This window comes from Prinia subflava, chromosome 4 (genome assembly GCF_021018805.1).
Source record: "Prinia subflava isolate CZ2003 ecotype Zambia chromosome 4, Cam_Psub_1.2, whole genome shotgun sequence".
NCBI lineage: Eukaryota > Metazoa > Chordata > Aves > Passeriformes > Cisticolidae > Prinia > Prinia subflava.
The window spans coordinates 18,606,417-18,627,508 of NC_086250.1; the positions used below are offsets into that span (position 1 = coordinate 18,606,417).

The window sequence follows — 21,092 nt, forward strand, 5'->3', positions numbered from 1 at the left end:
TAATCAAACACAAAACAAGATTGAATGACTAAGGATGACATTGATAAAGATACAACAGAACATGTCAAATCTTATGTATGAAAGTAATCAATGTCTGTAACTTCTGTAAACAAGCAAACCTTCACAGGACTGCCAAGGCTATGCCCATCACAGTGTGCATTCAGGCAACCACTCAATAGAATGTGGCAATGACATTTATTAATGACAGAACACTGGGAGTCCTTGTCAATACAAAGCATTGTAATACAATACAAAAACTGAATGTCCTTGAGGGTTACAGCAGCAAAAACTGCTGGTAAAATTCAACAGTAGAAATTCAAGGTCATGCACTTATGGACTAATATTTCTGCCAGAGAATGACAGTGACAGCTGGAAATTAACAAAAGCATAAATAATAGGGCATAGTCATTGATCACAAAGTGACTGAGAGGTCTAAACCTGACCCTTCTAAGCAAGCAAGTGCATAAAACCCCAGAAAGTTTCCAGAGCAATTCTACAAAGACATAGTAAAATCTCATCTGGAGTTATGTACACCTTTGACCAGACATGTACTAGAAAAATTCATTCAAGTAGGAAGAGGCAGAGAGTGAGGGCCCTGCTGGAGTACAGAAGCACTGCATTAGGCAGTCTTAGATAGATACCCAGTGCAGCTATCAGAAACAGCCTAGCCACACTATTAGACTTAGCTAATCACTAGTTAGTCACACACACAAAAAAAATATACAGGAAGGCAATCTGGCTTACTTAGACTAGAAAAATTAAGAGATAGAACATCCCCTGAAATGTAAAAAACTGCTGTAAAAATACAGAGGAAAGAACACACAGAAAAGAAACCTAGTTATGCTACACTACAGTGTTGACACACACAAAAAACAAGCAGACACAAATCAACCTCACCACAACAAAAATACATAAATTTTTTTAGCCAGAAAGCTAAAAAACAAATTTCTTGCCATTTGATCAACAGAGGTCTGGAATAGCAATGTTACCGATGCTTTATTTTGGTGTCACACTAATGGTCTTTAAAAAAAAAGTGTTTAAACATGAACATTTTATTAGCCTATTCTAAATCCCTCAAGGTCAAAGAGAGCTCTCAACCTTACACAATACACCTGTAAATCTCAAAAATCTGCTTTATCTGTTCTGAATGATGAGTCAGAAGAGATTTTAGAAGTGAAGTTTTGATGTGTGGAGACAAGGCTCACCTTTTTAACTTTGCCAACTTAATAACAGATGTAAACTGCCCCATAACAGCCAGATGAATTCATAAACATAAAACACTCATGTCTCAAAGATTTGTTTCCTTTTTAAAATGTTTTAGACATATATCTGAAGAGTGAATAGGACGAGAAAGTTACTTACAGCAGTTGATAGCCTGGATGCCAAGGTCATTTCCAAATTTCCTTTGAGACCAAGAAGTGCAGGAACCAAGATAAAGACTTCACTAACATTCTTGAACACATCCCAGTGCTATACAAAGGATACAGTGGGAAACATTTATTTGAAAAAGTCTCTTTAGACCATCCACAAAGTATTCAAAAATTTCTGTAAACCATAACTTAACCCTCTAAAAAAATTAATCTTTTTGTATTAGACCTAGAAGTCTGAAGTCAGAACTGTTACCTATTTACATAAAACTGATTTATGACTGCATATTACTACTTCAAAGATGAGAACACTATAAGCAAGAGATACAAAACTTTGCCTTAAAACAAATATAGTTTAAAAATATGTCATTAATTTGAAGTATTTGTTTTTCATGATTTAAAATAGTCCCAGATAGACTGCTCTTGAATTTTGCTCTTAATTTTCATCATTATTTCAGTAATATTTTCATCTTTTCCTTTCCAGCTGTGTACAAACCTCACATAAAACCAGCAAGGAATTAATTGTCCTATGAAAAGAGCTTGTAAGTAAAAAAAGCTTGTCTTTATTCTTTTACTTTTAAGTGTGAAATTTACCAGAGCACAGCTTTCCAGAACCTGGATTTTTTAAAGAAAACTCTTTTCATTTTTTATGCATCAAGTCTTCAGCACTGAAGTGGTGTGCTACTTTGTATGTCTTCTCAACCCATATATTTCATTTGTCATCATTTACCAACTTTAACTAAACTAACAAAACTATAAATTGTCTTTTTATTCAGGGATCTTCAATAATTTAAATTATTATTTTAATGAAAATAAAAAGATTAAATTAAAGCAACTGTACAAAGAACAAATTGGTAAGTTGTACAAGAACAAAGCACCAGACTGGTGTCAAACAGTCTGAGGAACCAGTAAAGTTTGTATGTCAAATTTTATTTTCCTTTTTCTTGAGGTAACGAAGTGTCTTTCCATTGCCACTGATTGAAATCAAAGCTTCCTTTACTCTCTCAAAATTTTGAGTGACAGTCACATCTTCCACCTGTTTTAATTAACTTTGTAAACTCTTTAAGTGTAGCTAACGAAATCTCTAAAGCTGAACAAAGCAAAACTAAACAAAACAGGGAAAATCCACATAGATTAATTCCTCTATTGTATTTCTGTTTAAATATTGTGGTTATTTCAATCATTTTAATAAGATCATAGTAGCAGAACCACACACAGACCTCATTACATCTCAATATTGCAGAGATCTACAATGTCACATGTTGGAACTACAGACCTCACAGACTACCTGTTAAAAAAGTCTTCCAAAGCAAATACCAACCTGTACAATATCCAAAACCATTCCAGCAGAAACAGTTCCAAACCCTGCTAGCAAAAAAGGTACAAGTATCTGCAGTGCCATAATACTACTCGATTCTTTGGGTTGTTTCCTCCTTCCTTCCACGATGACATCTTCATTACTGTCACTGGAGAGAGTGTCATCCTGCAACATGGCATCTGTTTCTGAAGCATCCATTCCATCACAGTAACTGTAACTGGTAAAATCATCGTATTTAGGGCTACAGGTGGATGGGCTCTGTCCATTGCTACCATGAAAGCTTGGTTCTGAGAAGTGATGGTACTCTGTGTGCTGGTCAGACCTGACATTAAAATTGTGTCCTGCTGGTTGCAATCCATCTTGCCAGACCCCGTTCACCTTTTTGTGTCTTTCCTCTTGGTTTACTTGGTAAACGACAGGAACCATACTTAAAAGCAGTCTCAAAAATTTATCAGACTGAATTGTATTAAGATTTATGGTCCAGTTTACAAAGCCTTCTCTGTCATGGACTTTGCTATTTGTTTTGGAGATGGTAGATCTGCCTTTACAGTTAGTCATAGTGCTACAGAAGTATAGGTTGAAAAGCACTTCGTTCTTCAGATGTCAGCCAAGAAATCTTGCAGATGAGTCACCACTTGCCACACTTACACGTGGACCAAAATGTTCCTTTTTTCCAAGTAAAAGTGTTTTTTCATTGCTCTCAGATCTTCAACAATTTCATAACCAAGACTGGATCTGCAAAAAAGTAGAAAGTATATATTTATTTGTAAAATATTTTAACTCTACACAATACACAAAATATTGATTTGATTTTTAGATCACAATCTTTTCTCTTTTCTGTTTACCATGATTTAAGGTGAAGTTGTTTCTAGTTTCACATTTCCATCATGGTAAACAACAATATACTGACAGTCACAAATCATTTCACATTCCCTCCATCAGAAGCCACTTCACCTTCCTTTTCTTTAATCTTCATGTTGTGGTAATAACTGTAGTAATTTACTAAAAGAACAGTTCTAATTTGACTCAAAGTTTTGCTGACTTTGATATTTATCACTAAACTCCATAAATACAAGTAAATGATTGGCATAAACAGAGAAACAAAGGTCAGGGAGACTGCACCAGCATGATGTAGGATAACACAATTCCACACGATTTTGTATCTACACAATGCTGTGAAAACATTTTATAGACTGCAGGAAATGAAAATGTTTTAGAGCTGGAGGACTTTTAATCTGCATTTCCTAGGAAACTCAGCCTCCTATTATCATACTTTTTATGTTATGATTCCTATACTTCCCTTCCCTCTGTTTTAAAGCTTTTAAATCATTCAGTATTTCTAGAGCAATTTCAGATAGATTTTACAGGGAGTGGAGATGTCAAAGCTTTTAGCACCTAATAGCATTGTAAGAGATACATGTTTGTGCCTTTGCTGTTAGGAATCTTCAAACATTAGTTAGGATAATTCATTCCAACATGGCCAGAGCAAGTCAACTTCAAAATTCCTGCTGCTTGCAGAACTACTAGATTTGGGTTTTTGAGTGAAAAGATGACTCAGAAGCAACATGGTAATTTTCCCTCTACCACTTGCTTTATCCAAGGGAGATCTGACCAAGAAATAAATATTTTTTAAAATGACAATGAAATCTATGGCTTGATCTAGAAAGAAGCCAAGTTTTGCAAGAAATAGCAATCTTTTTGCCACAGGACAAACAGAGGAATTTAAGTAACTGAGATTCCTGCAATATCTTTTGCCACTCTGTAGCAGACTGTGCTACGTTGAACCTTTCAGTTTCAGTGCATAAAAACTCCTAGGCCTCAATTCTGGTTTTCATACACTTTAATTAGAAATAACAAAACAACTTTTGCTGCTATCCTGGAGCAGCTCTAATCACAGGTCAAAATGGTGCTCTGTTAAAGGCTACAGAAAGACAGAATGAGAAGAAGAAATTGAAGGATTTCATTTCACTCCCAAGAAAATTTTCTGACAGCTTTAACAAGACAGAGTCTGGCTCCCATTGCAGTTTCTCCCATATGTCCTCCAGTCACATCACTAGAGTGCTAGACCAGTGACTCATGTAAATTATTCATTGCTCTGGAACTCTGGCCAAAAATATTTGGGTTAATTATCCATATCTTTTTTAACATATGGATTGTTCTCCTTTTAAATTTTTATATTTTGGGGTTTTTTTAAGAAACAAATCCTTTGATAAGACTGTGGTTTCATTTAATATATGAAAGTATTAACAAACAGAAATTATCTTGAAAAGGGAAAAAAAGGAGAACAGAAAAATTACTTGACCACATTCCAAATGGAGGAAGAGGCTAACGTGGATGGCTAACAATTGAAATAGGACAAAGCAGTTTGGATGGCAGCCATTTATTTTTTTCTTAGCCAAAGACTTAGAATGATAAAATGTGAAGTTATTTATAAATGCTGGAAAATGAGAAATTAAGAAGATAAACTGAAAAATATAGAATCATAACATTGTTTAGGTTGGAAAAGTATTGTGTAGTATAATATACAGTAAAGAGTAATTGTTCTTTCAGGGCATACAGAGAGAAGATAACTACAAACCCTTCCAAATGTAACTCTTCATTTCTAAAAACCTGTTCCAACAAAAAATATTTTCTAAATGTCATCTGATGCAATTTTTTCATCCTAAATTACAGGATGCTAATAATTGCTGTATCAGGGTTTTTTTGTACCTACAAGATGCAGCAAACCTTGTCTGAAGAACAACAAGAACTTCCTGAGAAGCTTTATCATTGACAAGAAAAATGCCTATGTTGTTGGGTTGTCTAGAAAAGATACGGGAGCTGAAGAAGCAAGCTCTGCTCGAGTAATCCATATGAAGAAAAGGCAGTTAAAATCTCAAAAATCTCTTTCCCAGTCCCTGTAGGAAGACAACTAAGTGGTTCTGGCTTCTTGACATATAATCTGGGGGTTCCAGAAAAAAGATGAAGTACTGAGAAAGAAAAAAAGAGAGAAACAGACAAAGATCCTTTGAGAAGTCAGGAAGCAGCCTCAAGTTTATCACAGCTGGCATATTACATATGAAATGAAAGGACACCTTGTCTTTTTCCATAGAGGCTAAATAATGAGCTATATCCAAACTATGAAAATAGTAATTCCCTCCTCCTTATTGTTTCCTAAGTACCTACTTTTAATAGTTTCTTCTTTTCCTTCATATATTTTATAGCACATAACAATTACTGTGTACTACCCACCTCTCTCTCTCTCAGTCCTGCAATCGTACAAAACATAAACAACCAGTTCTGTAAACATAAACAAGTAAGAAATACAGCCATACCTTGCCATTCACTGAAGATGTGTTCCTGAAAAATGAGACACTTGGCAATCCAAGAGAGCAAGCCAATTTTACCCATAAGAATTAATATAACTGACACATGTAGCAATTTTTAAAAATACACATGGAGACACTATACGTGATGGACGGGCAGAAATAAATGCTGTAGAAAATAGGACCACAAGCTGGGAGATGCTGACTTTTGGAAATGCAAAGCTACTTTAGAAAAATCTCAGGTACTTCAGCTATAATACTCAACACCTGATCATTATCACATTTTTCCATCCTTCACCTTTGAATGGCTTGATTCATCTGAGAAAGATGAAATGACAAAAAAAATTAAACTGTTCAGGAAGAAGGTCAAAGAACTCTCTTCGCTATTGCCCTAAGAATTGTCCACACTGTTTCAGACACACCTATAGTGCTGTTCTCAAGAGCATGGGAAAGAAAATGCTTCTTTCATACTTCCCCTTGGTTTAAAGAACATCTAGTATTAGGATTAAGGGACTGGATTCTACAGCTAAATTTGATCAGATAGATATTAGACTGCCAACAATTCATTTAAAGCATGAACACAACAAATCACCATGACCTTTTAAAAAAGGGGAAGGAGGAAGAATCAAGCATGAAATTTCTGTAGAGTAAACATTATGACAGGCTAAAACAAATACTTACTGAAGTTTAGGTCTAGGTAAATTTCTGATTTCTTTCAGAGCTTGGCTAACAAATCCCATAGATAACATCTATCTAAATAATTGTGAGGGCTTTCAAGGGACTCAAAACTAATCACACCACAGTCAAAACCTGTTTTTCCTAAAAGTTGCCAACATTTTTTTACAGGTGGTCTTTTAAAGCATTAGTAATCTCTACACTGCACTTCTGGGCAGTCCACAATAAAACACCATTGTGTAAACATGCCTGTCTGAGAAATGCCTCTCAGGAGAAGAACAAGTCTTGGAAAGGGATTCAGGAAAGTAATATGAAACGCTAATGAAACACTGAACTTTAACATTTTGCCATAATAAGCAAAGACAAAGCTGGATTATTCCCTGGCATGAAAGACTCTTTTTGTGTCTTCAAAGATGAAGCCAGACTCTTCTCACCGAAAGGATGAGAGGTAGCAGGCACAAACTGAAACACTGGAAATGGCATTTGAACGTAAGAAAAAGCTGGGGGGTTTTACCATGACAGTGGCTGAACACTGGTTCAAACAGGTTCTGGAGACTCCATCCTTGGTGATATTTGAAACCAAAATGGACACGGCCCCAAGCAACCAGTTCTTCTTGACCCTACAGTGAGCAGATGTGGCTGAATAGAAAATTTCCTGAGATTCCTTCTGACCTCAGCAATTCTGAGATTCTGTAAAGTTTGCAGTCTGGGATTTTGGGGCATTCTTTAAGTTCAGAATACAGGTGATACAGGGATTTGCATGGCCTCTTCTCCACTGCTGTGTTGTGTATACATACAAGTATCAGTACCACACTGACACCCTTATCACAGCCATGGCTAATCATTTACATTCATGTAGTGGGCATGTCAGTAGAAAGGGAAAGCTACATCATATCACCTCAGCATTATAGAGAGTAAATGGGCTGTGTTATCATTAACCATTCCATAGAATCCGGAAACCAATGTGGTATGCTGGGCTAAGATTACTTAGATACTGAGGGTAGAGTGTAAAAGGCTGTAAAACATGCTGAAAATTAACAAATGTTGCCTGCAAGGCAGATATAAGACCATTACACACCATTTTTAAGTATTATGAGTAAACTGGCTAACACTGTGTTTATTGTACAGCAGTTGCTGGTTAAATTAACAGTAAAAGAAACAAATAACAAGAGGGAAAAAACAGATTAAAGAACCTTCAGATGCCTTCTTGACACTAAAACACTGAAAGACCTGCCACCCTCAGGCTCAGTTTTCAGACAAGTTTGCGACTGCTGCATTCCACTTCCTGAACACAGCAGCTTTCGATTTTGGCCCCAAGGAAGAGAAAAGCAGCTGTGAAAAAAAGACTTGGTTTGACTCTGCACCTTTAAGGCAACTCAGAGACCAAGAAGAGACCAAAACAGAGTCAAAACACAGCAGCAAGGCAGCAAGGCTATGAAATGTGGTTGGCTGTAAAATGACGCAAATGGAATACCAGCATGAAAAATACCAGACAAATCACATCCTTCAGCCCATCAAAAGCAGGTGGAAAGCATGAAATGTAAGAGATAATGCAGTCCTCTAGATAAAGTAACCAATAAGTACTTACCAGGATGAATCCTAACTACTCTTTGGGATCCTGATTATAGGATCCTCTACTGTCATCACCAAGGAGAGATGAATTACTTATTTACTCAGGCACTAGGATACAGACTTCCCATTGTTTTTGTGGATAATATCATACAGGTATTTGAAAAGAAAATGATACACTGTTATTTTTCCTCCTGAAGTGTCTACCAGGGATACTGCAGTATTTATGGATCCAGTTTCACAATCTCTTTAGGAGTGTAGATGTAGGGAATGCTGCCAAAACAGGTTATCCTATCTGCTCTCATATTTTTATTCACATTACTAAACTAGTAAAGTGAGGATAACGAGATGTATTCTAAACTTTGCTAGGACTCTTCCTAAAGACTAACCAATTACTTTAATTTATATGATCCACGTATTGTAGTGTGGTCTGTAACCTAGATTCTAATGTGAGTGAAGAAGATACACAACTATATCCCGGACAATGGGCTGGGGAAGCAGAAATTGCAACATTCACTGAAACTAAAGAAATGCGGAGCTACAACCTGAAGTTAACTGAGATTTATTCAGAAAGCAGAAAGTAAAGTAGAAGAAATCACAAAAAGCTCCTATGCTTTGGCAGAAAAGTATGTAAAGAGAATAAATGTGCCATCAGATGTTAATTACAACACTTGTAAATAAAGAAGTATATGATCGTTGAAGTCTGTACACGTGCTGTTCAGGTAGAGGTACCATACTTGTCTAGCACTACATCTGCGGTGCCAGAGTCTGGCACACTTCTATGGGTGCAAAGGTAGGAACACAACTGCTTGCACATACGGATGTAAAGAGTGCCAAGGAATAGGGGCTACTGGGAATGTCAGGTCTCGCGCACGGAGAAACCGAAGAAAAGGCTCATTGTCCCGGGTACCTGGAGCAGCGCATAATTACGCGCACATGACGGAGCGCGGGTACCAAACGGGAGGCAAACGCGGGGGCGCGGGCGGCCAAAGGCGAGGCAGCATCCGCGCTCCGGGCGCAGGACACCGGCCCGGCCGGCGAGCAGCGGAGCCCGCCCGGGGCCGGGGGGCGGGAGAAGGGCGGGCGGGGGTGTCAGGGCCCGCAGCACGGGGAGGGCGAGCCCCGCGGCACCCGGGAACGCCGGCCGGGGCGGGAGGCGGGCGGCACCGAGTGCCCCCCAGCCCTGGGCTGCCTGGACACCCCGGCATCGGGGCGGGCCGTCGTGGCGCTCGGAGGGCTCCGCCACTCGCCAGGAAACTTTGCCGCCCGCGGCCCCCGCCGCCTCCCCCGGCCCGGGGCGGCAGGTCTCCGGCCCGCCCGGCCCCGCTGCCCTCCCTCCCCGCGCCGCCCCCTCGGGCCGCGCCCTCACCTGGGCGACAGCGGTGCCGGCAGCGCGGCGGGGTCGCGCTCCATCGCTGCGGCGGGGCGGGAGCAGCCGGGCGGCGGTGACAGCTCCGCGCTAGGTGAGCGCCGCCGCCACTGAGCAGGCGCGGAAGCGGGCGGCCCCCGCGATGATGTGGCCCGTGATGCGCACAGCCGCCGCCGCCACCGGCCGCCCCGAGCCGCCGCTGGGCGGGGGAGGGAGGAGCCGAGCGCCGCCCGTGCCACGGGACGGGAGGGACGGGGCGCCGTGCCCGTGGTCGCTCCCAGCCTGGCCCCCGGGGCGAGCCGCCGCTGCCCGACACCCGCCGCCCGCGCTGTGGGGCCCGCCGGGGTCCCCTTCCCTCTGCGCCCTCCCGGCCCCGCGGCGGTAGCGGGGGCGAAGCTGCATCCCCGCCTCGCTGCCCCCGCGAGGGCCCAGCTGGTGCCTCGCAGCCGGAGGAAACAAAGCGCTGGGGAGCGGGGCTCCAGGGCACTCCCCGGGGAGCGCCAGCGGTGCCTTGGCTTCCACTCGCACAAGCTTTCTTGGCGACGTAGTACACGAGTCGCCGTTTTGTACCGACTCCTGCCTGCCAGCTACCAGGACATTGTCGCTCTTTCCTGCCAGCTGGCTAAAAGCAGCGTCCTCAGGAATCCATTTTTTTTAAGTGTTTGGGTCAGTTGGAATATCCTTGTTCTTGCCCAACTTGACTGTACACCTTGCAAACAGCACATAAGTCTGAGAGTTCCTCCCTTGACATCAGCTGCCTCCTTTTAACTAAGTATGGAGCGAAGACCTTGTTGGACTCCTGTTTTGCAAAACACTTAATATTAACACTTTATATTAGCATATTAAAACAGTCAAGCCAACTAAATTTGTGCATTTGTTATCACTACTAGTATTATTGCTCAATTGTTGCTTGACACTTGAAGTGGTGAGGATGCCTTAACTAGAAGGTGAAAGGGAAGAAAGAGGATGAAAAAAGAATGTTTAATGATGGTGACAGCAGCCTAGCCTACAGCATCCCTTTTCCTGTCTACAGAGGGGAGAAAAGAACGGGCAAGTCACCAAGTGTCTGCCATAAAGTGGAGGTAGCTGCTTTCCATATGAGGAAAAGCACAGCGAAATGTATTTGCAGGACTGGGGCCAAACCATTCTGTGCTATGAGAGTGAAACATACAGGATCAGCTTGAACACTCAATACCACCTTAAATGAATGGAGCAGCCGAAACCTCGGAGCTAATAATTCAGCTGTCTCAAGCCTGTGTTGACTGGGGATTTGGGCTGCGCATACTGTAGCTTCCCTACCCTAGGAGCAACCCTACATATCCATGCCCTGTGTGTGCTCCAGTGTTACACAGCATGGATACCTACTGGGCTATCTTACAAATCAGATAAAGATCACCTCTGCCGTTGTTGCCAACAGGTGAGACTGTAAACCTGAGATTTGGGAATAGCACCTGAGGCTGCTGTTTCTGGCTTTTCTAATTGCTTGTTTGGTTATCTTGGGCAATCACTTCCTCACTCCCTACTGCAGATTCCTAGACAGCATTGTGCCCCGCCCTCCATGGAAATCACATAATACCCATGGATGAAATGTATTTGAGGTTCACACACTATTATTTTGGTTCTGTACAAATTCAGAAAGACTCACTTTCGAGTCCCAAGGCAAAAAACCTCAGCCCCCAAGATTTTTTCAGTCATTAAAGCTAGCAATGGGATTTTTCTGGGAAATGGAAATTCTGGAGTGTAGTCGGGGAGAAAGGTGCAAACCAACTAGCAGATTCAGTGGAGTGAAGCTTGTACTGTGGGTGGGCTGGGGAAATGGCAAAGGACACTTGTTTGGGACAGTCTGTCAGGAAAACAGCAGGGTGGTCTCTTGCTTGAGGCCTTGCAGAGGTTTGCTTCTTATTTATGTTAATTCCAAGATACCAGCATCCAGGTGGTTGTGGGTTTTTTCCTGTGTGCTTTGCAATGAGGGCCTATAAACACTACTTACATGATTACTACTTCTTTCTCATTTTCGTCTTGGACTTCCCATCTTGTTTCTTATGAACCATTCTGTTTTCTTTTTACAGTTTTCACATTGTCTAGATGTGAAAGGACAGAAATTGCAGAACAGATAAGGACAAGAAACTGCAGAACAAATCCTGAATAACAGGATTGGCCAGTGTGAGCTGAACTTGGTGGTTGTGTAAATTTCTTTTCCAAATGATGATTTAAACTCCCTCAGGCTCTGATATTTAATTTTAGGTTCATTTATCAAATTCTGAAAATGAAAATGGGAGAGTTTTGAGAGACAAGCAGCTACTGACAGGCATTCAGGTGACCTTACCTGCTGGCAGCTTGGTTCCACATGCTCATGGCTCTTCATGGGGGTGGGATGGACATTTTGTGCCAAATCACAGAATCAGTCAGGTTGGAAGGGACCATGGTGGATCATCTGGTCCTCCCTCCCTACTTAAGCAAGGTTGTCCTTGAGCACTTTGCACAGAATTGTGTACAAACGTTCTTGAATATCTCCAGTATGGGAGACTCATCAATGTCTCTGGGCAACCTGTTCCAGTATGTGGTCACCTGCACAGTGAAGAAGTTCTTCCTCATGTTCAGGTGGAATTTCTTGTGCATCATTTTCTGCCTCTTGCCTCTTCTCCTGTTGCTTGGCACCGCCAAGAAGAGCCTGGCTCCATCCTCTGACACCCTCCCTTTACATACTTAAGTACATGGACGAGATCTCCTCTCAGTCATCTCTTCTCGAGGCTAAACAGCCTCCAGCTCCCTCAGCCTTTCCTCCTAAAGAGACGCTTCAGTTCCTTAATCATCGTTGTTGCCTCCTCTGGACCTGCTCCGGGAGCTCCCTGTCCCTCTTGTCCTGAGGAGCGCAGGACGCAGCACTCCAGGTGTGCCTGACCGGGGCTGAGCAGAGGGGCAGGACCTGCTGGCAGTGCCTTCCTAGCGCAGCCCAGGACACATCTGGCCTCCGTGCCCTTGCCCGCCCCGGGTTTCAGAGGGTCCAGCCCGCTCCGTGCCCGTCCCCGCCGCTGTCCCCGCTGTCCCTCACGGGCTCAGTGCCGCTGTCCCTCCCGGCCGGCAGGGGGCGCGCTGCCGCCGGGCGCGCGGGCCGCTCCACTTCCGTGCGGGCGCGCGCATGGCGGGGCCCGGCGGCGCGGCGGGGCCCGCGGCGTCCCGGGAGCTGCTGGACGTGGGGCGCCGGCCAGGTGAGTCCGGCACCGGCCCGGTGAGTCCGGCACTGGCCCGGTGAGCCCGGCACCGGCCAGGTGAGCCCGGCACCGGCCTCCAGCCGGCAGGGGCTCGCCTCGGCCAGGCAGCCACCGGGAGGGGCTGGTCGGGCTGCTGGTGAGCCGCTCGTGGTTGCATCCCGCGTGTGCTTCAGAGCTGCTTTCCCGGGCAGGGCTGTGGTAATGCGAAGTAAATAAGCGGGGAAGTCCACGTTAAACTATGGGCGGCCGTAACGACGCGTTTATGAGACCAAAGAAAAAAGTTACAAAGACAGAACGCTTCTCTTTAATTAATGATACCGGGCGGATCGCTCCGTTTGCGGTCATAAGGATTAATGGGGATAATTAATGCCGAATTCTCCGACACGGTTTGGGTTTTATGGCGCTGCTGCTGCCCACAGCTGGCGGAGGCCATTGGCAACGGGATTTAAATCAGTGCGACTGGCACGCTTCAGCTCCCACCTCGCCGTGCCGTGGGGTATTAGAGGTTCTTTTTCTATGCGTTATAATTCTCACTTCATCAGTCTTTGACTCAAAAACAGCTTAAGGATCTTTAGCTTCAACTTCAGGAGTGTGTGAGAGGTGATCTGCAGGGTGAGACCCCTGGCCTGTGTAGCCCAGTATTTCTTCTAAGATCAGCAAAAAGCAGGTGTCAATTACAGAAAATTTGTCAGCTTAAGCACTTCAACTTGTTTGTTTGCAGGGCTGGAAGACATTTTGCTGATTAATTCAAAATGTAGCAGCAAGAAGGCCACGACTTTGCAGACGGTTAAGGTGCCAAGGAGCAATGGTAAGGAGCAGCTTGTCCCGGAACTGTGTGGAGTAGTAGGTAACGTCTGTGACAGCTTTTCCTTCAACGCTTTCCGTGAAAAGGTACAGGGAGAAGCTTTTGTGCTCAGTTTCTGCAGGTGGTGAGTCCTGCTCCCATTACAGTTCCATGTCCCACTGGTGAGTCCATGTCCCTGCTGCTGCAAAATTAGATTTTGCAATGCAAGGTGTTACAGCTCTAAGTTTTAGGGACAGATTGTTCTTTCCCAGTATAGAGTTGTTGCTTGGGCTTCTAATCTCTTCTTGGAAGCAATTTCTCTGTAAGATATATTTATTGTATAAAAAGCATTTAATTTAAAAAGGACTCCTATCAAATTATTTTATTTTTTGTTTTGTGATTGAGCTGAAATTTAAAAAGCTTGTTACATCAAATTCTTTGTTGGATAAAGTCTCTACAAAGATGACAAAGTGTTTCAAAGGTGGATTATAATTGTTAGACTTTTGTGGAGCTCACCTGGAATAGTACCTCTTCTTAAAGAAAGAAAACTAGTGTTTGGCTCATCTGCATGTGTGGAGGGATTTATTTAAAGACATTTTGGAGGTGAAAATATTGTCTTCCTCCATGGAAGGGATATGTGGAGTGTGATTCTCCTAATTACACTGATTACCTTAAAATTCTTGTGAAGTCCCACTAAGCTGTAGAGGATAAGTGCTTTATACCTCAATCTGGAGCTTCTATCTCTCTCCCACCATCTTAATTTCAGAGTTTCTTTTGCTAATTATGTTGACCTTTCATTAGTCTATCATGGTACCTGCTACAACTAATTTTTCCATCTTCTTTGAGACCTTCAGTCTCTACTTAATTGTTGTAGACAGCTGGAAATTACAGTTGAAATGGAATCTGTTTAAGGGCTCATATCTGAGGTATAAATGTGAACACTAAGGAGCATCTCTTTGACTTTATATATATATGTGATAATTGTTTCTTTTCAGTTTTGGACCGAGTACAGAGCTTTTTACCACAGATGGCCCAGGCAAACGATGAGCTCAAAAGAAAAATGGTAACAGCACCTGCTCATCAGTTTGATATTGAACATCTAGACAGTGAAACAGAAAAAGTTATAGAAATGGTAAATACATTTTTTTTTATTTAAGCATCAATCTAGATGGGATTAAAATAACTCTCTGATTTTAGGATGATTAATATGATAGATAAAGTGAAGTCTTTACCATTTTCTGTGAAGTCTTTACCATAGTCTGTGATCTGCTGATTCAAAACATAGCTGTAATAAAGATGCTTATTTGCTTGAAATTTACATCCTGGTTTTTGTAATTGCAGAATTTAATCACTGGGGATAAAGTAGTTTAAGAACAGAATAAGACATGCTTTTGAATCAATACCTCTGAATCAAAAGTCACAAATTGTATTTTAAATGTCTCCTAGGTGATTTGCTTTAGAAACTGGACAATATAAAGCCTAGTAAGGCATAACAGAAGGCTTAGTGTAAGAGGCTTTCAGCTCTGCTCTGTTGGTATTTTTAGGAATTACTAGATCTTGGGTTTAGAAAAGTTGCTATTGTTGTTGTGATCCTCTGTTGCTGGTATTTGTCTGTTTATTTACAATCGCATAAATATTTTCTTTCTGGTTTTAACTGAAGGGCTGCAGCCACATGCTTATATAAGAAAACTTTATTATGAAGGTGCTATATGTGCATGATTCAGCCAAACGCCTTCTTGCTAAGCAGACCTCAAAAATTATGGCTCTCTATATGAATATATGAGATACCTTCAAAAATATCCTGGTAGTTTTAAACTGCTTGCTGGTTTAGAGTAGTTGCAGTGCTCTGAATACTATTACATTATAAAATATGAACTATATTATAGATATATATCTACATGTGTGTATTTGTCATGGCACCTTATGCACTAAATGATTTCATTTGAATTTTTTACTGAAAAGTAGTTTTGATGCCTGCTGCTCGTCATTTTAAATACCTGATTTAGACAATCTGAGTTCAGCTATTGACTCAGTTCTTTCTTTGATAATGATATAAATATGGCCTTAGATTTGCTATGGGCCAATATAAATTGCAATTCAAATATTTAGGAATCTTCATGATCATCATAACCGTAGAAAAAACCCAAAGGTCTTTCCTATTGTGATAGTGATTTTCTTTGGTAGTAGGCTGTTTAATGTGTTTGCCTTATTTTTACTCCAGTGATGGAAGTGCTGCAGTGTGTGTGTATATATATACATATATGTAGTATATATAATGTGTTAACCAAGATTTTTTTTTTTTTTTTTTTTTGGCAGAATGTGGCTGTAGTTGAACTGAGTGATTCTGATACAGATGAAGAGTTGCTTACTTCAGAAGATGACTCGGAATCTGATGAAGATGACTCTGTAACTGATGAAGTGACAGTAGACAACATTAAGTTTCCTCAACAAAAGGGAGAAAAGGGCAAAATAGAAATTTTGGACAGCAAAGCAAATGAGTAAATCCATTTTATTTTACTTTAAAAAACCCCAAACCAACCAAATCAGGTTTTCTCACTTTGAAGAGCTGGCCCTTAAAAACACTTTGTTTCCAAGTGTAGCATCTCAGGATCCTGTGAAATGCTGTAGTTTACATGGTGGAGAATTCAGGATCCACTCATTACTGGGGAAGGCTGGATTTGTGAAGAACTAAGTGTGATTTGATTCATCAGATAACAGGGAACTTCATAGTAGATTACACGAAGAAAACAGCTAGAGTAAGGGGCACTTGAAAGTTAAAAATTCTTGTTCTGTTGCTTTGTTGAAGAAAGACTTTTTTTTTATAGGAAGATACAAGCTTTTGTTTGAAAGGCAAGAAAGTTAACTAGGAAAAAAGCTTTGGTTTTTATATTCCATGTCCTGTGAAGTGTTATGTACACTCTCCTCAATATTAAACCTGATCTTTAATACCTCAGAGGTATGTCTGCTTTGCATTCGTGCTGGTGACTGCTGAACACCGGAGCTGTGGCTGAGCTCATTCCAAGCTGAGCCAGCCTGGCTAGGGACAGCCATGGCCAGAGAGTCCAGCAAAGGATTATTTACCCTGTGCCTGCACCGACCTCCACGCCAGCACGGGGAGGTTACAGGCTCATGTGGGAAATGGGTGTGGCTGTGGTGCAAACACCTTCCATACTGAAAGGATCAAGGCTGCTTCTGAGGTGTTATGATAGCTTTAAGCTACACTTCTCATCCCCCAATTCCCCTGCCACATTTCCAAACTCCATTTTCTTAACAGCTGGTACTGACAGAAGGATGAAAAGGTGAATTTTCAGCTGGCCTGTACTTAAGTTGGCTTGACACAATTGTGAAACCAGAATCAATGAAAGTGTGTCCCATTCATGCTTACCTCAGATTGATCAAATACAATCGTTTGGGCTGTTACATTTACTTCATAGATCAGTTTGCATTTCAGAAGTATCTGTCATGCTGTGGATGTCATTGTTTCTTAAAGGAACTTTGTATTTTCTACACCAATAAAGTAAAATTTTCTATACTGTATTTGCTCAAATATTAAACTTAATGTCATGACTTGAAACCTGCAGTTATTAATAGAATTTCTTTTGAATCCTATACTTAAAGTTTGGGTTTTAATACCTGTTTCTGTAGTATTTGTGAAGAAATAACAAGAATTCTGGTCCTTCTTTTACAATATGGCCTAAATATAGGATGGAGACATGATTTGCTGATTAAACCATGGAATATTTTACTGAAGGGAAAGGATGGGGATCAAAGAATCAGATTGCTACCTTTAATAGCAACCCACAGATAGACAAAGCTTTGGGTATTTTTGCATTCTAAGAGCAAGGAGTATTAACAGGCTTCGCTAAATAAAGTCTCAATCTATAGAAAATTTCTTCCAAACTGGAGTTTGAAAGCCAACATCTGACCTTGGTCATTTTACAAGGGATTTTCCCACAGATTAAAAAGAACCCAAAAGTGTGAAATACAGAGTAATAATCATGCAGTATGAAACAGGGATTACAGTCCATGTGCACAGACACAAAAAGTGATTTTATTCCATTAATGTAATCACCTTTCAAATTGCAGGCAGATCACACATTCTGTATCAACAAAAAGGTAGAAAATATTTTCAGTACCTTTAGCTTGATATGCATAGTTTAACACCAATATTGAACTCTGTATGTACTATACAAAGATCATAGTAAGTGCACTTCCTTGCATTGATTTACTTATGGCACAAAGGTTTTCTGTACGGCTGAAAAGTCACCAGAGCAGTGTTTAATTGCTACTGTAAAACCTGAACTGGTTTATAGCAAAAATGGCATAATTAGTATATTTTAGTTCAACTTTAGAAGCCTAATGACAAAGGATTTAAAATGATCATGTAAACATTATGTCACAGAAATATGAAGTAGGTATGTGAGAACTTATTCTTCAGTTCTATTTAAAAAAAAGAAACTGAACCATATTCTTGGGAGAAATTGTGCTACCAGCTGTTGCTGCTATATAATTTAAATAACTTCAGGGTGATTTCCAAAAGCCATTGTCTGTCAGACTAAAATTTGGACCTAATTTATAGAAACTTATCCATGGAATGAGTATTTTGTTTTGTTTTTTTGGTTGTAGCACTGCAGACAGCATATCCCTAGGTGTGGTATCGAGTGCTTTGTGTAGTCATCAAGATTCAAACTCTGCTGAAAGCCTCCCAAGTGAAGCTGTTACTTTAATACTCCACAGTGATGGCTTTGGTTCTGAGATATTCATGAAGAGCTTCTTCACCTGTAAAAGCGCAATATTCACATGTTAGAACAACAGCTAAATTGATTTTTTCAGACTGTAACTATTATTAAGAAAAAATTTGAAACACTGCAGCCAATATTTGAGTCCTTAAGGAACAATGAAAACTAATGACCTTCCCACCGTGATTTACAGAACTGTTTTGACAAGAGGCCACACCCAACAGATGTGGAAGGAAAAGGAACTGAAATTCAACAAGCAGCTCCCCAAGCAGCAGCAGTCTTTAGATGGCCACTGGGGGTCCGTAGCTGAATTTATGAACTTTGCTTCTCCTCGAGAAGAGAAGCTGTGTGAAAATCAGTAATCTTTTTTTTCCCTGACACCGTCACTCATTTTGGTTTCAGGAAATATCTTTGGAGATTCCAAAGGCAAAAATCTGTTGTGTGAATGAAATTTGGTTTTCCTTTTTTCTCTACCATGAGGCTTGATCTGTCCAGACTTGTGAAGCTTCTCTGACAGAGTGGACTTCACTTTTTTGAAAAGCTGTTTTGAAAAGAAAATATTTTTCTAACACATCTTTTTCTGTGGCTGTTGGCAAATGTTGGTGACATTTTAAGGTATAAAAAAACTTTCCCATGCTCTTACTTAGAGGAAAGATCTAAATTAGCATTCTCTCTGAGGGGAAGAATATTTGGGCCAATACCATTGTTACTTGACAGCTTTTTGTAGCCTTTACAGAGCTCTGGACAAGGTGTGATTTGTTTGCTTTCAGAGCAGTTGGACAGGAATAGTCTGTGTTATTTAGCAAATGTACAGGGAAGGCTGAATGGGAGATATTGAAGTGGAAATATTTAGGGAAGGAGAGGAATTGGATTGCTGTAGTTGGAGGAATGTGGGAGATGCAGGAAATGTACCCATAGCTCACATTTTACTAGATATACTGTACCCAGGCAGTGCTTCTTTCCTTGATTAGGACTCTGAGACTGGAAATGAGGGAAGGAGACAACTTACCTAAATCTTTCCCAAAGCCAGACAGCTTAAATCCACCAAATGGTGCTGCCACATCAGTTTTGTTGTATGTGTTAATAAAAACTGTCCCAGCTTCTAGCTTTTCACTGATGTAGAGAGCTTTGTTTATGTCTTTTGTGAAAACTCCTGAAGCTAAGCCATATTCTGTGGCATTTGCCCGTCGCAATACTCCATCGACATCTCTATGGGGGAAAGAAATTATTTAACTGCAACTAGGTAAAATAAATAAGTATTAGCAACCTCCCACCTTCAGTGTCATTGAAGCAACTTTTCACATCACCTTTCTTCTCCAGTGAGCTTTTTAAAAGATCACTTACTAAGAACAAATCTGTGTGTCAGTCTGACAGACCCATGGAAATTCATCCTTGCTTCAAGTTTGTGAAGCTCATAACTTCACATTTCAAAGGTTAATATCTACACTGAGAAATACCATGGGAAATGTTGCTACTGTACGACTTGGGAATTAGAGCAATATAAAAATGCCCGTAAAGCAGAGTATGGCAGCAGATGATGAATCAGTTTGCTAAAATTTTGTCCAGCTTTACAAGTTAATGCAGAACAAAAGCAGAATTTGAACTGCTATCAAGGCACAAAACTTTTCAGGCCATTTCCAGAGTGCTATTTTCTATCTGCATCTCATCTCCATACAGCTTCAAAAATCAATAGGAGTTTAGTATTTTAAAAAGTCCCTTAAGACTGCAGAATTTATGGATGTGAAGGTTTATTTGCATGGCTGGTTCTTAACTTTATTATCAAACTGCAGAAGATGAAACCTGATGGAAATATTTATGTGAAGTTTCTATGTAGGGTTTTAATCTCATCTGTATGTTAAATAATTCTTATGATCTGGAATGAAAGATATTAGAAATGACAGTTTACAAAATATAGAGAGGAATTTTCATTTGCAACAGTAATGTGCCAGTGTTACACAATACAAAACACTGCAGTCTGTAATGGGAAAAGTAGTTCCACTAGGAAAAATACACATTTTGTAATTTGATCAAGCTGTTGCAATTACCACACAAACGTCTCTAAAACATTTCACTGAGTACTACCAGGTATTCAGATTGGTCTAACAAAATACTGTGTATGCTGTTACTTCTTCGCTTAGGGTGAAAATGGGAAAATAAAGTTTCTAACAGTAACCAGAGGAGAACATACCCATTTTTAAATTTAGAGATGACCATCACAGGACCAAAGGATTCTTCCTGGGCAATATACATATGGTCTTCAACATCTGTGAATACAGTGGGTTCCATGAAGAAACCTAAAGAGAGGATAGAGCAGCATTTGAGCATGGTAAAAGTGCTTAAGGATTTGCTGTTGTGCAGGCCATTTCTGTCCCATGCTTTGAGGTCATAAGTAACTTGCAACTTGAAATAGAAAATAGATATGAATGAAGTATGAGTGGAAATCCATGCACTTCAAGAGAAATGGCAGACAAAAGGGTAAAAGAATGGCCTGGATTGATCAGTGAGAACATGTACTGTGCCCTGCCAGGCTGGAAGGTCTGTGGGCCATAGCCCAGGTGACAGTCCTTGAGGAAGACCCTGTGCTCTTGACAGCAGGAAGACAAAGTTCCAGCAAGTCACAGAGGCCACTGTTTTTCTTTCTACCCAACAAGAAGATTGATTGTAATATCTAAATAAAGATCTCATACTTCATTTGCACAACTTCTCATAATATGGGACTTGAAAGCTCTGTGGTATCATGGGCTTACCTGGTAC

The 21,092-nt window shown here is 40.9% G+C and overlaps 3 protein-coding genes across 3 annotated transcripts in view; 1 reads left to right on the forward strand and 2 right to left on the reverse strand.

Annotated features, from left to right (window-relative positions):
* The window catches only part of SLC41A2 (solute carrier family 41 member 2), a 43,106-nt gene extending 33,129 nt beyond the window's left edge, over positions 1-9,977 (reverse strand). The window contains exons 1-3 of the mRNA XM_063395726.1: positions 9,604-9,977; positions 2,689-3,420; positions 1,363-1,470 (exon numbers count right to left, since the gene is read on the reverse strand). Of these exons, the coding sequence (XP_063251796.1) occupies positions 1,363-1,470; positions 2,689-3,243 (663 nt within the window). The 5' untranslated portion in view covers positions 3,244-3,420; positions 9,604-9,977. The remainder of the gene's footprint in view (positions 1-1,362; positions 1,471-2,688; positions 3,421-9,603) is intronic.
* A 2,719-nt stretch (positions 9,978-12,696) lies between these two features.
* On the forward strand, positions 12,697-17,136 carry NOPCHAP1 (NOP protein chaperone 1). The gene is made up of 4 exons (XM_063395732.1): positions 12,697-12,812; positions 13,537-13,623; positions 14,595-14,731; positions 15,916-17,136. Exons 1-4 carry the CDS (start codon positions 12,743-12,745, stop codon positions 16,099-16,101), a joined length of 480 nt encoding a protein of 159 aa, XP_063251802.1. The 5' UTR covers positions 12,697-12,742; the 3' UTR covers positions 16,102-17,136.
* Positions 17,137-17,628: 492 nt separating this feature from the next.
* ALDH1L2 (aldehyde dehydrogenase 1 family member L2) overlaps positions 17,629-21,092 on the reverse strand; it is a 38,966-nt gene continuing 35,502 nt past the window's right edge. The window contains exons 21-23 of the mRNA XM_063395729.1: positions 20,527-20,632; positions 19,348-19,547; positions 17,629-18,378 (exon numbers count right to left, since the gene is read on the reverse strand). Of these exons, the coding sequence (XP_063251799.1) occupies positions 18,323-18,378; positions 19,348-19,547; positions 20,527-20,632 (362 nt within the window). The 3' untranslated portion in view covers positions 17,629-18,322. The remainder of the gene's footprint in view (positions 18,379-19,347; positions 19,548-20,526; positions 20,633-21,092) is intronic.

Bases quoted from the DNA above. Each gene is read 5' to 3' on its own strand.
- NOPCHAP1 (XM_063395732.1), top strand. From the start codon at position 12,743: ATGGCGGGGCCCGGCGGCGCGGCGGGGCCCGCGGCGTCCCGGGAGCTG. The intron at 12,813-13,536 runs GTGAGTCCGGCA...GTTTGTTTGCAG, and splicing joins GGACGTGGGGCGCCGGCCAG to GGCTGGAAGACATTTTGCTG. The intron at 14,732-15,915 runs GTAAATACATTT...TTTTTTTGGCAG, and splicing joins CAGAAAAAGTTATAGAAATG to AATGTGGCTGTAGTTGAACT.